Source organism: Athene cunicularia, assembly GCF_003259725.1.
Source record: "Athene cunicularia isolate RWA chromosome 3 unlocalized genomic scaffold, athCun1 chr3_part1, whole genome shotgun sequence".
NCBI lineage: Eukaryota > Metazoa > Chordata > Aves > Strigiformes > Strigidae > Athene > Athene cunicularia.
The window spans coordinates 5,881,575-5,898,581 of record NW_020799097.1 but is presented as its reverse complement, the minus strand read 5'-3'; the positions used below and the strand labels follow the sequence as shown (position 1 = coordinate 5,898,581).

The following is a 17,007-nucleotide window of genomic DNA, read 5'->3' as shown; positions in this document are numbered from 1 at the left end:
AAGTCAAACCAGTTCTGCGTCCCACAGCATCCAGTTCCCTGTGGCTTCTGCCATCTCCCTGAGAGCCACCACAGCAACACCCTTTCTTACCACCTCCTTGTTGTATCTGTCACAGCCACAGGAACCCACTCGAACCTCAGAAATAAAAACCGGTGCTGCAATCTGGCAGACACAGTTATAGCAAGTTCAAATGAGTGGAAACTAAAGTTAGAAAAATTCAGACTAGTAATAAGACCCACATTTCCAAAGCAAGCTTAATTTGCGTCTGTAACCAAAGGCTGTGGTGGATTTTGCTTCCCTGGAAATTTTTAAATGAAGACCAACACAGGTTGTTTTTTTTTTTTTTCTCAAAGATCCTCAAGTTCAAATGACAGCTCATTTGCGGAAATCTTACAGCCTGGTTCAAAGCAGGTAATCACGTGAGCCTCACTGTATTAATAACCTATAAATCTGTGTGTCTGTGGAAAGCTCCTTGTATCAAATTCTTCTTACCTGAGCTTTATAGGCAAAGCTCCACCATTGCTAAAAATTCCTTGGACATGGAAGCATCAGCAAACACCACATGGGTGCAGGGTCAGGTTCCACCCGCAGGGACCCTGCACCACCCTCACACTGCTCTTGTGGATATGAAGAACCTGTCCCGAGCTCAGGAAGGCACCTCCTGCTTTGATCCCTTCCCTCACTCTTTTTTGAGTCAGTCTGAAAGCAAATATTAAGAGATTTCCAGATTAGTGTCCCCAAATACCCTCCCTTTATGCATATGAAATAGTTCCTTCTCTCTTAATAATATCCTTTATGAGCCACGTGAAGGTGTACACCTTCATTTTATCTCAGTCATCTTCCTCTCCTTCGCTGCCTACGTTGTTTTCTTTTGTACAATCACAGAAAGCCTGAACTGCTTGCATGGCTCTTACCTTCTCTTTTGGTTACCAGTATCAGCCCAGTATCACCAATACCAATGCTTTTTTAAATCTGACAGCCAAGCTGGCATGACAGCAGATCCTTTTCTGCTAAAACATCCATGAAAAGGGGACAAGATTTGGACATCTGTAAAATGGGGCCAACAACCATTACTAAACCACCTCAAAAAGGTTTTGTGAAGCTCTGCTAGGCTCTAACACTCCCTTCCTGACCAAATTCAGCATGGTCTTATTCTGGATGGCTAGAAATGAAAGGAAATTTCATCAAAAGTCAAGGCAGTTCCAGCTCTTTCTACCAGAAACGCTTTTTGCCTCTTGAATTGTATTTTTTAGTGTAAGATTTGCATAATTGGGTCTTTTAAACCATACAACTCCTGAAGGGTATAAGATACTTTTCTACTTATCTTGTACCAAACACAGTCACAGTATGAGAAAGACCCAGTTCTCCTGCATTTTATGGAACCCTTTAATAAATTCAGATTTTGCAATTAATCAAAGCAAATTCAGTGCAACAAAGACTCAAGGTCACAGAGACTTAAGGGCAAAATAAGTGCCCTTATACCAAACATAAGTGTATGTACCAAAGAGCTTCATGTATAGAGCCAGATTCCCTCTCCGTATCAGGACACACGTGGCCCTGCATCAGCCACCACCACTGGCTCCATCCTAGAGAGAAAATCAACAGTGATTCCACCAGGGGAATGGAATAATCATCATACGCCTTTGCTCAAGGATGAAACAAAGAGCTCTGTCCCACAGCCGTCCCATTAGGACCTTATTGACTTTACTGGGAACACACATCTAGGTAATGGCTCAGGATCTGGCCCTTTGAAAATCTGGAATCCAGCGCCTGGTTGCCCCATTAACAATTAGCATTCTGTTTACAAAACCCAGCAGAGTCAGTAAGAATAATCATTACAAAACATGCTCAGACTGTGATTCCGGTTTAAGTTAATATAATTTTAATGAGTTCTTCAGAAAAGGCCTGGCACTTATGGAAAATTTCCTTAATTAATATCAGACCCTAAATTAGTAATAAAAAAAAGCCCTGAATATCATTTGGTCTCAAGCTGGAACTAAAGTATGTTTTGGCATCATTACTAACTGTTAGCAGCAAGTTCTGGAAACAGATGCAAATCTTGATATGTGTCCTAAATATAAAACACATTGCAAAAAAAAGCTCAGATAAAAATATATCTATACATCCACATATATTTGAGTGTGCTATTTCCTGCCTGTATCAGCAACAAATTTATTCCGTTTAAAAACATTCCACTTGTTTCTTTTCAGTATTTTTTAAATCCCTTATTTCAGGAATAAAACTCTTTCCCTCTGCCTTCATTTTTCCTGTTTATTTCCTCTCTCAACAGCCGTTTTAAGTAAATGAAAAGGCCTTAAAGACATGCATTATAATATTCAAGCATCTGAAAATCAGCCTGCTTGTTTTACCACCTAAATATGGGTATAGGTGCCTAATTTGAGGCCACCCACGCTAGAAAAATTTGGCCTTCATCCTTGAGGTAGGGATCATGCAATGCATCTTCTGGACAATTACTCCAATGAAAGATTCTACCCAGCAGAGAAGCTGCTACTGAAACCCCACAGATGAGTGCCAAGGTGCTGAGATTCCCAGGTGGCAACAAGTGGGCAGAAGACTAAAAATGGAAAACTGCGGTAAACAAAATAAATAGAACCACTGAAAAATAATGAAAAAAAAAAAATTCCAAAAACCCAAGTTACAAGTTTAGGGAAGGTAGCAAAATGAGCGGGTTGTTTCTGAAGACCCAAGCTCCCCCAAGTTCTTTACTTTGACTTAACTCAGTGTCACCTCGCAGGGAAAGCGTTGAAAATTAGCTAGAAGAAATGGAGACAGAGACAACCTTGAGCCTTTCAGCTTCCATTTAAAAAAACCCAGAAGACAGAGTGAAAATTGTTATAGTCACCAAGAAAAACATCACAGTGTAGCAAGCACACCAGAAACAGAGCTGGCTTCTTGGATTTGCCAAGAGCCTGAGACAATATTGCTGAAGCTTGAACTGCTCATTCATTTCATGAGCTGCTAACACGAAGGCCGTTGCTGGCAATAGCCACTGTATTAACCATTCCTCTGCTTCCCAGAGCACGTAAAGAGAAAAAGAATTGCATTTTGGAGACAGCACTAATGCCTTCTCTTATTAAGGATCCCATCCTAACATGTGCTTACTACCCACAACATTTAATGAAGTTAGCAGGAATTAAGGGATGCAAGAATAGCTACTTCACACGACCACAGTTTTTACTTAGTGGTTGTAAAGATTTCTCAGCTCCTTAGAAGAAGATAAACTTTTCTTTCTTAAAATTAGTATTTTTCAAAGACAAAATCCCCCCCAAAGGGAAAATCCTTATTATAAAGATCATGCACGTACGTGACATTAGGCAAAAACCAAGGTAATTCACATTCAGGGTTAGAAACCCAAGATGAGAACCAGTACAGGACCTCAAGAGAAAAACAGCTCACTGCTGTGAGCCACTTTCTCATTAATATACAAACATTAAATTCAGAGGTTCAGCTGGAGCTGCTTCCATTATATGCGGTTTTTTATTTTAAGATTTTTAGGCTTACAAGAATGAAAATTAAATTGTGTAAAGGAACAGTATTGACACTGATTAGGGCATGTCTGGCATTTGAAAGTTTGCATTTATACTTGCCAGCACTCAGTGAGCTGGGAGAATGTGAAGGTTTCTTAAATTCAGTATCTGATGCAAGTCCAGGATAGTTCAAAACGATGCAGTGTTATCTACAGAGTGAGATGAATTAATGGAAAAGTTTGGATACATTAGAACTAGCAAACAGTCCGGGGTCAGGGCTCATTCTCTGGCTCTAAATCCTGCCAGGATGGTCTGGCCACAGCTGTAATATTAAATCCTTTTAGCCTCCACAACAGGGCACCTGCCTTCGAGCTGCCCACAGGAACAGGTTCGGGACTTTGCTTATTTCCAAACCATGGCTGGGACCTGTTTGTGAGCATGCTGGCCAATCCCGCTCAAAACCAACCTCACTGACAATTTAACAGTACCAGTATTTAATAGCTGAGGCCCTACCACACCACTGTGTCATTTATTGGTAAAGATACTACTTTCTGGCCATTTTAGTTCAGAGAGATGGGTCTGCAAACTTATTTTGTTTAGAGGCTGAACCCAGCGTGTCCCTCATCTATCTCAGCATTCAATGACACAGTAAATATAAAGACATCAAAATCCACCCTGCATGCTGTGGGGACTCTAGTGAGTGGGATGGGAGAGTCTGGGGCATGGTGGTACGAGGCCAGCATCCCCAACTGACAACCATCTGCAAAGAGTGCAAGCCGGAGTCTGGAAAAGGTAGGTTTGGTGATTTGTTCTGCTATTTAGGTTCAGTTTTAATTTTCTTCTTTGTCATATAGGCATTTGTCTAAAACAGTTGTGTAGGACAGGCTCTTCCACAGCCAGCACTGAACATGTTCATGTCACACTTGCAGGGCAGATCCTCCAGCATCTTAAGACCTTGGCTCCGCAAAGCTCTCTCAAAGGTGAAGCAAAAAGCGAGAGACTAGTTTTTAGGCAGAAGGGTGAGGAGGTCGAGAAAAAGCGTAGAGAAAGAAGTCTCCCCGCCTCCCTTCTCAGTGTTCTCAACAAGATTAAATTCAAGCTCAAACTCTGCAATCACAGAGCACGGAGAGGTCAGAGTGAGGCAGACCATGGCAGGGTTAAACCAGGACTGAAATGTAACAAGGCTGTGATATGGATATGTTTATGGGACAGTTAAATCATCTCTTAAATCGCCTCACCCAAGGCAGACTATCAGATCAGACGTGTCTGTACCTGAACTACTCATCTAGGTTCGCTTTAGAGCCCGTGGAGACAAACAGGCTCCTCCAAGGCACTACCAGGGACCAGTACAGCTCATCTGCAGACTGGTCAACTCCTGCAAATGCCAGTTTGACCCCATTGACTCAAAAGGGAGCAGAGGGTGACTGTCTCAGATACAGATGTCTACCCTGAGGATGTCTATACCTTTGCCTCCTTCACCTGCTGCAGAGCAGCCCTCTTGTGACTGCAGGAACAACCCAACCCGCACTCCCTGCTCTGAACCTTGCATACACTGAGGACTTGCTGGATCAGTCCCAAAGCTTTATGTAAAACGGCTGTGATGTGTATTTATATGAATCATATACATTAATTACATAATAGACAGTCATGCTCTCCATCCCACATGCACTTTGATTATGCATAGGACACAAAGACTGAGTGCATTCACTATGAATCATGCAATAAGACTACATCCCTCAGGCAAACTCTCTCTAAAATGACCATGTTCATATATTCCCATGGTTTCCACTACAATATTATTTAATTAAGAATATTAATCTGCTAGGGCACCAACTTTCACCGTCTTCTGGGGAAGTCTGAGCAGACAGATATTTTAATAAAATATGGGGAATCCTGATCTTTTTATGACTGAGTTGGTGCAATAACGTGAGTGAATTGTGTGGCCTCATGAGCTTATTTTTTATTTATTCTTGATATGAACATGAGACTTATGCACCAGAGAGATAATCGGTTCAAAAGTTGCATGAGTGATACCAGATAATCTTTTTTTGCTTTGCTTTTCAGCTATTGCTGCTAAATACTGCCAAAATATGTGCGACACCATTAATTAGTTGTACAACACTGCAACTATAGCACTGGTTCCTATTTGGAGAATGAAAGATGAATACTCGGACAGCCGTGGGCACTCATTTGCACGTGCCTGCAGCATGCACGCAAACATTTCAGTTGTGCAAAGAAATCAATCTTAGACACTGACACGACCAGTTCAACCACATTACACCAGCCTGCCCAAATAACTCCTCAGGGTTGCAGCCTGCTGTCCTTTTCCCCTCTCCCGCTGCCCTTTTCTCCTCTCCCATGGGACAGAGAACTGCATGAACTGCTATGGCAGACCCCTGTCACCTCCTGTCCTACAGCTCCAAACCTCTTCTGATGTTTAGCCTAATCTGGGATTGAAACACAGGCGTCCTCATCACCAAGAGATGTACCCACACCAGGATGAGGAGGAACACCACCGTTTTGGCCATGGGACAGAGGTGTTTCTGGTCATGGGAGTACCATCAAAAATAGCTCTTGAGGGCTGCCACTGATAATACAACCAGGAACCACTCTTTTGAAGGATGCACTGCTTTATTAGATAGTATATTTTCAATGTCTGGGCGAGCACAACTTAAGTAGTTGTCTAGGCAGAGCCATAGAGCCCTGTGGAAAGGCTGGATGATGTGAAATTGTGGCAGGTAGAAAGTCCTCTGCCTGTAGCCGTGACATCCAAGGCCTAAGGGGCAGGTTTTACCCATTTTTCCTCCTGCATGATGTTAAGTAACAGGCAGTAAATATGGCATTCATTAAAATTGCCTTGTATACTTTTAACAGCCTTGATAATCAAGATTTCTGCCACTGTATCAGAAAGCAAAGTTTGTTTTTATTCAAGGCCTTGTAAAACTCTAATTTCTCCCTCATGCACTGGAGATGCCTGAAAATTTCTAAAGTTTTTAGCGGTTTTTACCAGTAATTTTTTTCCCCAATCAAAGCTCTGTTCTCCTCTGAAAGATGTATCAAGTGAGTGGAGATTCGCTATTCTCTGTGTGAGAAGCATAAACCAGTTGCTCTAAAGGGCAGCTTTAAACTTGCATTTCCCCCTCTACTTTATACACAAAAAGGGTTGGATCCTGCCCTCCCTCCCTGTGGCACTGCCAGGTAGAAACCCTTGAGAAGAACTGCAGGGTTTGCACCTGGGGCTCCGACACACCTCCTTGAAGGCTGAGCATCAGAGCTCATCCACCAGCCAGGAACACCGCTCTGCGTTTCTGAAAACCAGCAAACACTGCAGACAACCTCTGGCATTCGTGGAAGATCAAAGTCCCCTTTTTCAACCTTGAATCTAACTGGAAGCAAGATCCCCATGCATGAAAAAGGTAAGAGCATTGCAGAGGTGTCGGGTGAGCCCCCAAAAGATGAGGGCAAGAAGTGTGAAGGCGACCAACTATAGAGTACAGCACAAAAGTTCACTCCACAGCCACATAATGTACACAGCCAGGTCTTCTAGTCATTCTGCCTGTGCCCACATGCCAGGCACTCACGTCTGAATACACACAGACAAGCAAGGGCTGCAGGGCAAGTGTGAGGCTGTACAGCTGCCGTGGTCCCAGCCGGCCTCTCCTGGAGGTATTGCTGGGGGCACAGTTGCAAAAATAACCCATTTGACAACACAGACCATCAGGAGGCTCTGACTCAAAGGGAACCTGTTTCGGGCCAAACAAAGCATTTCCTCAGCAGCAAGCCGATCGAGTTTTTTGAACGAAGTCAGCGCATTGCACAGGGAGCCCGCAGGAACCTGCTCCACCACCCTCCAACCCTCGGCCCACATGGAGATGTTTGGCATCTCTGAGAAGGCAGAGCGCACTAGGACTGCAGAGGGGTTTGCAGCTGTTTGTTAGAGAAACAAAGCTTCCCTCCTCCAAGATGAAAGAAATCAAGGAGTCTACGCTAATCAAATCCTACACGCCTGCTGGCTGAAGTTCAGCTTGTCAGTGATGCAGCTCAGTGGAGTGATCAACATTTCTAGCTCTGTGAGCTTGGTGGAAGGAGAAAACACGACGGCAAGAAATTCACCTGGCTGCGAGTCAAACAGGTGTATGGCAACAGCATCCAAGATTATAATAATATCTTGCAAACATGCAAAAATAGATGTAATAAGACTGATTCTTTGGTTTTCATTAATGAATCATAAAGGCTTTCTTTACATTACACATGCTTTTTTGGCATACACTGCTCTTATTTCCACACTTGCAAGGTTGGAGTTTTAATACTGAGCCTCCCTCCCCTGAGGTTCCTCATTTTTGGCAAGATATACAAGGTGACTGTGTGCCATGACAGGCTCTATCTGACTTTGGGGCAATCAGATTACTTCACACAGATGGTTTTATCACTGAGACCATTAGAGATTAATTGCACGGTATGTAAACGTACATTTGTTTGATAAAAAAAAAGTCTCAGTTCCTCACTGCTGTCTTGTCTATGTTCCTAAATGTATTTCCTCTCTCCTCCATCATTCCAAAGCACAATTTGTCCAATCTTTACCCTAAAGTGACTCAGCTAGTTTCTGATAGGCATCTTAAGTACACAATAACTAAGGAAATAGGTTTTTTTGAGCTACTGGATTGAAATGTGGGAGAATGAACCTTACCCTTAACTATTAAAGAAATATAGGCATCTATCTGTCAGGATGCCTAACATCACACACATCACAAAAGTAAAGCACCAAAAAATATAGAATATCACAATTACTTTAAAACATGCAAGTAAACATCCTCTTGTAAGGAGAAAAAAAAGAGAATTTGTTCACAGAATCAAGTTCACAATTTTAAAATAATCTGATCTGAAATGAACCTAGAGACATTCAAATGCTCTATGCTCAGAGCAACACAGCAGCTCTTCCACTTTGAAAAAGAAGGGACTTTGACACCCGCCCGCCATGCAGTAACCCTGTTATCACTGACGAAGCTTTGCTCTTCTTCTTAAAGTTTGTCTGAGGCCAGGGAGGCAGCCTCTGCCAGTCCTGTTCCTATCTGCATAATTGGTTTAGGCAAAACACAGTCTTTACCTGAGAGGCGTCTGGGCACATCAGTAATGGCTGGAAGTCCTGTGCCTCGAGTGGAGGACAGGGGAGTTGTGGAGTGAATGGACGGTGAAGTCATCTGGCTCAAGTAGGATGGGTAAGACTGATCATAGGACCATGGTGGGGATGACTGCGCCTGCCTGGGGTCTAGGAAAAAAAAAAAGCAAACAAAAAGAAAATTATTAAGAAAGGAAGAAAAATTTTAGGACATCTACAGCCTAACTGAAAGAGGTGGGATTACTGAACATACACACATCAGTGCTATAAGGAATGAGAATGTAATGAAACACAACCTGCTCCTCTAGGACTCAACCCCTTCAAGGCTCGCTCTGTGCTTTTCCCTCCCCATAACAATCTTTTTGGGGAAATGAATGGAGCAATGAGCAGAGTTTTAAAAGATCTAGCAGCTGTGCTGCAGATTCCTGGAGTCTCTTGTTCAGGTCTAACAGGGTGTTATAACAAGACTCGTCAGTCCTTGAAGATTCAGACAGATAAGCAGACAGCAAGTACTAGACCCAGGTCTGAGCTTAGGAAGTGGACTTCAGAGGTGGCGAGACTCTACAGCCAACGCTTGGCACATCTGTCAAGTTGTTACACAGTTCAAACATTATACAGTAGTGTTTTCATTGCTGAAAATACTATCCAAGAAGGAAAATGTCATTAATCTTATCAGCATCCGTCCAAAAATGTCACATTTGGATGCTGGCCCAACTACCTACAGTCACCTCAATTACAACAATATGAAACCAAATGGTTTGGGATAACTATCAGAAGCTAAGGATGCCTTTTAATGTACTTGCTACCGCTCACTATGGAGGAAATTACTTTTAAGGATAAATACAGCTTATTTTTTGCTGAAGCACTGGTGGATTGCATTAAGTGAGAGAGACCGAGACCTAGTTTTACTTACTGGTGTTTGGATTTATAAACTGTTTGCTCTCAGTTAATATCTGGTGATAAAGATACCACTGAATATTTCATAAATTATTATTTTTATTTCTTTACATGGATAAAAACAAAGCACTTTAGACCCCGAAGTTTGTTTTGGGCATTGCACAATAAACAGAAAACTATCTCTGACCTAGCTCATAGAAACTGTAGCACATCCCTCCAAATCCTCCCCAATATTTTCAGTGAAGCACATCAGGTCCATTCAGTTTGGAGGACCTGCTGTATTAGAGCACTGCACTAAAGCCCGACTTTGTAGACAGCAATGTGATAGCCACATGGCATAAGCAAAGGCACTTTTTCAGGAAATTCAACTTCTTTTTTTATTTTTTTAAGTCCTTTCCCTTCTCTTCCACACAGCAAAACCTTGTAGTTTCTGTTATTCCTTGTTTATTTTTTCTGTTCAGACATGATTTGTTTGAAGAGATGTCTGGAAAGCAGATACTTCCTTGAAGCAAACTAACTATATAGATATATAACACCCCCACCCACCCCCCAACTTTCTAATTTAATTTTAGAAGGATTTTCCTGGAGTTTGCCATTTATACTAGAGCTGAGTAATATAAATGGTTAACATAAACTCGTCAGAAATCCAAAAGACACTTGATCATTAAACGTAATGAACTTCTTTGTTTTAACAGTTTCAAGGCTAAGGTTGTATAGATTGGCACAGGTTCAAATATGACTGACTGCTCGTTGTTATATCTGATATCGACATATTTCTCTGCCTCATTCCACTACTATAATTCACCATGCAGTCAATGGTAAATGATCTTCAACTGGGAACGGAAAGCCTAGGCTTGCTGGGAAAACAATCTTAAAATTAATGATGTGTCAGGAGCACAATCTCAAATACAAGCTCCTTCAAACTCCAAGAGCTTTTCAATCTCTGCTTTCGAATCCAAAACAGAGTCTCTTAAAGTTTGGGGTTTAGGTCAGCTCCAGTGCTGGAAGGAAATTATATAGCAGGTAAAGGCTAAAAAAAAAAAAAAAAGAAATACGGCAGAGGATGTTTTTACAGGACTTTGGTCTAAGATGGTGAAAACCTCAGGAAAGGAGCTGCCTTCTGGAGGTTCGTGCACTTCTGGTAGTGCAGTCCTCATGGAATGAGAAGATCTGGAGCATCTCTGGCACCCTCATCACTTTGAACACCCACGCTAGACTTGATTTTTCACCTAACATCCTTAATCCAACAACTGTGCCTGGGTGGACACAATAAGGATGAATGGCAAAAAGTGGTCTTTCAAGGGCTCATGTGGTCTTTCAAAACAATACTGCTCTGTCAGAGGCAGAATATGGGGCTGGACGGACCATCAATTGACCCAAACATTCTTAAAACATCTAGCTTAAATTTATACATGGCTTCTATAGCTCATTCCAACCTCAGAGCCACAATACCACATTTCTTATATATATATATATATATATATTGATTTCAGCTCTCCATGAATGCAATACTGTGAGATTTTAAACTGTGAAGTATTTTAGAGAAAGAAAGAGAAAAAAGGGGATGGAGTATTAGTGAAGACATTGTGCTGGGACTTAACTGCTTCTGGCCCTGAAGTGGATTTCTGATAACTCACCCAACGTCAATTTGATGCAATTTCTACCTAAATTTAAGGGCAGTAATGATATATGGCATATTTAGTTGGTCATTTATTTAAGGTGGAGGCACTCTCTGAGTACCTCACTCCCAAAATGGGGTGCTTATCTTGGCTGGAAGCCTATAACCCAGATACTCAGGTGCAAACTTCACCTCCTCTGAAACTAGAATTCAAGCAGCTTAGGTCCAGGGAAATGAGGTCATGTCTTCCCAGGGAATAGGAAATAATAAAGAGGAAAATCATCAACCAAGTCGAACATCAGATGATAAATCAGAGCTCAGTGACATGGTTGGACTGGATGATCTTCAAGGTCTTTTCCAACCTAGACGATTCTGTGATTCTGTGACATAGGAAGTCACAATACCCCAGGCTGGAGGGTTATTGATTCCTCCACACCAAGGCATGGCTGAGGTCATGGTCCAGGCAGGGTGGGGAATTTTGCCGTGGGGCTAACTGGCTTCAGGAGTTATCTTTAGCCTATTAGGAAGCCAGAAAGTGAAGATACAAGTTTCACCAAATCTTAGAGTGAATGCCCTAAAATGAGCCTCTGCTGACTGACAGCCGCCAAGGTTTGCATGGACATGAGAGGAGAGAGCAGCAAAATGTCCTCGTCTTGCCAAGTCAGAGGTCATCTGCTGGCCCACAGGATAAACATCACTGCTCAGCAGCATTGCCCAGTCCCCAGAGTAAAATGTTGGGAGGCAGGGTCCAAAGGTGCCCCATCTAGTCCTTGAAGGTGGACGTGCCACTGGGTCTCATGTGGCACCCTTTGGTCCCACCTGCAGATGTTCCTTGCAATGCTGCTGCAACAGAGACTTTGGCCACTGAGCACCTCTTCTGGTCCTACATGCCACCTAGCCAAACCTCCTGGGGGGTAAGAAGGTGCTGAGGGCACCATGGAGAGGTGCCAGCTGCCAGAACAGCACTTCCAGGGCAGACCCACACAGATACTTCTGAGGGAAACACAGTGATGTCCTTAGGAGGGTCACCTCCTCCTCGCTTGGGCACAGAATGGATGGAGTGACTATTTAGCACATACCAGTGGGGAAGAAGCTACAAGCAGATTTGAGAGAGGTCTTCCTTGGCCTCCTAAACCAGAAACCATCTTCCCCATTTGCTCGACTGGTGGGCTCACGTGTGCCTGCCAGGTACCTGTGGGCCAGGAGCTCTGCTCCGTCACCCAAAGCACCATGTGCTCTGCAGGCACAGCATCTCTTCCTGATCGCAAAAAGCCCAGAACAGATGTGAAACCTTAGAGCTCTGATGAAGAGGAAATGTGGATTCCACCCTAAAGAAATCCCTCCAAAACAAGGGAAAATGCTAATATAAAAATACACAAACAGCTTGGGAGAAAGTCCGCCATCATCCTGCATGGCAACCATTGGGAAGGGCTAGCAGAGCATTCAACAACAGCAAAGGAGGCAGCGGGCCACTTTGAGTTGGCATTTGCACTCGAAAATTTTGGAGTGATTACTGAGAGCAGTCCTCCTTTTGTAAACATTTCTGTTATGCCTGCGTGGGTGTGAAGAAAAGTGCGGCTTTCAGCATATTTGTTCACAACAGGGCATATCGTGTGTATGCTAAGAAAGCCTAGGCACAGCTTGTTTGAAACACTGGGGCGAGGTCTAAACTAATGCACAAACAGCTCTGTGCCATTTGCACTGCCAGGTAAACCTCATCAAAGCAGGAAATACTGAGTATTGCAGAATATTCTGTGTCTAGATTTTACTGCCACATTCACAGTCAGTGGGAGATATACATGGCTCTTGACCTTTGTGGTCTGATTGACTGCATCAATGGACAATTGACCTCGATGCTTAATGGACAATAAGTGGTTTTAAAAATCAGTCTAAGATTGGATGCACTGTATAAAATAAAATTAAAAAAAAAAAATAAAAAGAAAAAAAATTTCAGTGACCCATTCTCCCACCGATGACATTGGCTCTATAGCAATGTGACTTCTACTCCTTGAGTGGTAACGTTCCAAAGTGTCAATGGAGAGAAGAAAAAACCCATAAATAACCCTGAAGAACAAGTTTTTCCACTGCTTTGGCACAGGATTATGAAGCACACAGATTTACTACAGAAAAAAATAAATCAGTTTCCCATTTCCCATGCTGAGTTACATGATCAGAGCATGATCACAGGCTCGCAGCTCCTTGGCTGCCATCTATAACACCCCGAACGTCACATGCTGTGTGCACTTTTCAAAACCATTCTTATTTTAAATCCAGCCATCAGCTCTAGCACTGGCTGATGATGGCTGTACTAGTGCTACTACCAATACTAAAAAACAAGCTGTGTGGAGCTATCTTTGGCAAACACTTAAAGCAAATATCCTCACTTCTGATCTTAACAAAGCCAAGATGACTTTCAGCATGAGTAACCCAAGTATTGTCGTAATACCACCCCCCTCAGCAAAACAATAACAACAACAAAAATGCAACCTCCTTCTCTTTTTGACTATTTCTTAGGCATCTTTAAAAGCCCGGGGCATGATCTGGATTACCCAGTTCAATCAATGAAGTTAAATCCAATGGAGTTACACCCCAATGTACAGAAGCATAATTGAGACCAGATTTTGGCCCGAAGAACCTCTAAAACCATTTCTCCTCCCACCCCCTGCAAGAGTTACATTTCTGAAAGAAAAAAAAAACAAAAACAAACTGAACAAGTCATGCTAGCAGGGCAACTAAATTGTAAAGGAGCGGGGAAATAAAGTTAAAAGAATATTTTGAGGGACACAAGCTTTACCAAATGGAGGTTCACAATGGCAGCTCGCCAGTCGCCTGCAGGATGCAATCAATTTGCATAAAATACAGCAGACTGCAACCACCCTTGTGTGCATGGCAGCAGCAATCCCAACCCCACCACCTCATCTGCTCGGTTTTGTAGTTTCTATTCCACGTTACAGTGAGCTGAAGGCATAATTCACCCTATAAGCCTATTACTTGGGCTATTTCTAAATTATCTGTTCCAGGCAACCACGTACTCTGTCTGAGGCACTCTCAGATGGATGTGTATCAGCTACGAGCTGGTGTGTGCTTCAGAGTGCTGTTGGTCCCAGGTAAAACACAGCCAACCTCTGGTAGGACACTTGCATAGTGCTGGTCTAGTAACGGGTACGCAGTTTCTGTTTCAAACTTGTCCTGCAGCTGATGGTCTCCGAGAACAGACACCGGTCTTTTGAGGCAGACGCTGCACAGCTTCATATCCAGAGCCCAGGCCAGTGCTGTGATGAGCACAGCTTGCTGACTTCTCCCTGACTCTGCAAAAGGGCATCGTCCAGCCCACTGCCTGGGAATCCTGAACAGGGGAATTAAGGAGGGCCCAGCTGGCACCATCCTCATCCTCCTGAGAGCTGAAGGTGCTTTCTGCCCATGATCTTCCCAGCAGACCCAGTTTACACTGTCCCAGAAACCAGTCCCTGCCTGCCGGTGGAGATGGGCCCCATCACTAACTCCCAGGTAAGCCAGTTCTGAAGCCTTTACATCTCCTTCCTACAACCCTAAAAATGATGAGAAGTGAAAGCGTAACATCCCTGAAGTGCATGGGGAGGGGAAGAGGAAAAAAAAAAATAAAAAAATCACAGGACCTGCTTTTGAGTTCTGTTATTTCAGTGATGAAAGTTACAGGTTGCCTATAGATCAGACGGTGCCACAGTGGTGATGGAGCATGAAACCTCACTTAACTCCCACTTCACAGTCCCTGCAGCCCAGCCGCCGGGGTCCTCGTGCTGACCACATTCCTGACACTATGCCCGTGGCTTTTCCTGGCTGATAGAAGCTAATCCTCACCAGTTGCATTTTAGAAAAACAAGTTTTCCTCATTTCATACTGAAACACTGATGCAACAGCTCTGTGTCTGAACGGGAGTGTAATCGGATACACGAGCAAGTTGTGCGAGTGCCGTTAGGGAAAGGGAAAAAAATAAAAAAGGCAAATATACCAGTATCCAAATGTGAGCAGACAGGATTCCTGATTTACGGGCAGCAATCGGTGTTCAAATTGAATCTGCATTGCCTCAGCAAAGGCATCTGCTTATTGGACGATTTGTTTTTTAATGACCATTCGATGTTGCTTTTGCAGAATCCTAGTTAAAATGCCATGTTGAATAAGGCCAACTCTGTGCCTTGTACTACCACAGCCTAGTCCTGTGGTAGGTTTAGGACTGTGCCATGATTTGTAAAACCTGTACTCTGATACTCTAGGAAAATAAACACAACCTAGACAGAGAAAAGAAATATAAGAGTGAACCCCAAAGTGCTGAGTTCTTTCAGACTCAGGTGTGGGCCAGCCAGGCTTTAAATATTATTTCTGTTTAATCATGCAATAGCTATGCAAGACCTCAAGTGGAATGAAACAAAAACAGTTTATGTGCTTACTAGCAATAATACGGATTTTGTTGTAGGAAACCAGTATTTACTGTTAGAGTTATTAGGAATTAATTATTTTCTCTAAATTACTAGGTAAAAAGATTGAGAAACAAAGGTATTTCTGAAGGAATGCTTTGTTAATTCCACTAAAGGTAATAAAAATTTCCTTGTTTTTCAGACAAGGGTCTATTCTCCTTTTAATACATACCCAAGCCAGAGCAGCCCAGTGACCACGCTAAGGCGGCAGTGGTATTCCCACTGAATATCGCACCACAAGGAAACTGGTGAGGATGGACAGCCCAACCAGCTCGCTCAATAATACCACACCAAACAGGCGGACGTTTAGCAATTTCCCATGGTCACCTAACACCTGATCAAAGAGGTGCCTCATCTGCGGCATCAACTTTGCCTCTTGTTGGCAACGGCTTTTGTAGCAACGAGCAGCCATTCATCCCAGAAGAACTCAGAGGGACTGTCCGCAAAAAGCATCCCAGCGCTTTGGTGGAACATCAAAGCACACAGAGCTTTGCAGATTACAATCAACGTCCTGAAGAGCAGCAAAAAGCCTTGTGGGGAAGGCAGCGCAATCCACAGAGCTCGCACCGATGTAACACGCTCACGCTAATCGCCTTATTAAATGAGAGGGCTACCAGAGAGCTAACGAGTAGCCTTTGAGGGCTGGGTGTTTGCCTTTTCTAAACTGAGGAGGAGACAAGGGTGGGGAATAACATGGCAAATACTGCATCAGATCACTTACTCACTGCAAACTTTAATAAGCAGCTGAGTCCTCACTGTTTTGGGGTAAATAAGAGCAATTTGGGATTCTTAAGTATCCCATGACCATGAACTTATTCAGCAAGAAAAGCATATAATCTACAATAGATGGGAAAGTCAGTCTGCCTTCCTCGGTTCAGCTCACCTCCCTCTGCCCTACCAGCACCGCATCTTCCCTGCCTCTATGAAGTCTCAGCTGGAATTTTGAACTGCTGACTCTTAAATTTGCAGAGAAGACAGCGAATGCCACACAGCTTTGTTTCCAGTCAGGCTTATTTAAAGCTCATCTGCAGTTTTCACCTCCCAGATCTGTAAATGCTACTGCTGATTCATAACGAGGCAGAGAAGTACTCTATTAATCAAACCCAGCAGAACATTTTCTACAGGAGGCATTTATGTGAATGAGAGCAGCATATGAGGTTACACGTAGCTAGGAAGAAAATTACAAGGGGATCTTAGTTCTCTTGCTTCAGGGCATAAGCTGATCACCAGATGGGGTCAGGAAGAATTTCACCCTCCTTCGTTCCTAGATATAGTGTTGCACAATAGGCAAACTATGGAGGCACAAGGAAGAAGGAAAAAAGCTGATTATAGCTCCATATTTTCCCCCTGCGTCCTTGGGAACTATGTCTCCAAACACCTCCAGACAGAAGACAATAGGTTAGAGAAAATATTGGGCTTTTGTTTGGCAGTTCTTAC

At 43.1% G+C, this 17,007-nt stretch overlaps 1 protein-coding gene across 1 annotated transcript in view; it reads right to left on the bottom strand.

The window, feature by feature from the left end:
* RUNX2 (runt related transcription factor 2) overlaps positions 1-17,007 on the bottom strand; it is a 151,991-nt gene that overhangs the window by 88,227 nt on the left and 46,757 nt on the right. The window contains exon 5 of the mRNA XM_026846423.1: positions 8,593-8,754. Within this exon, the coding sequence (XP_026702224.1) occupies positions 8,593-8,754 (162 nt within the window). The remainder of the gene's footprint in view (positions 1-8,592; positions 8,755-17,007) is intronic.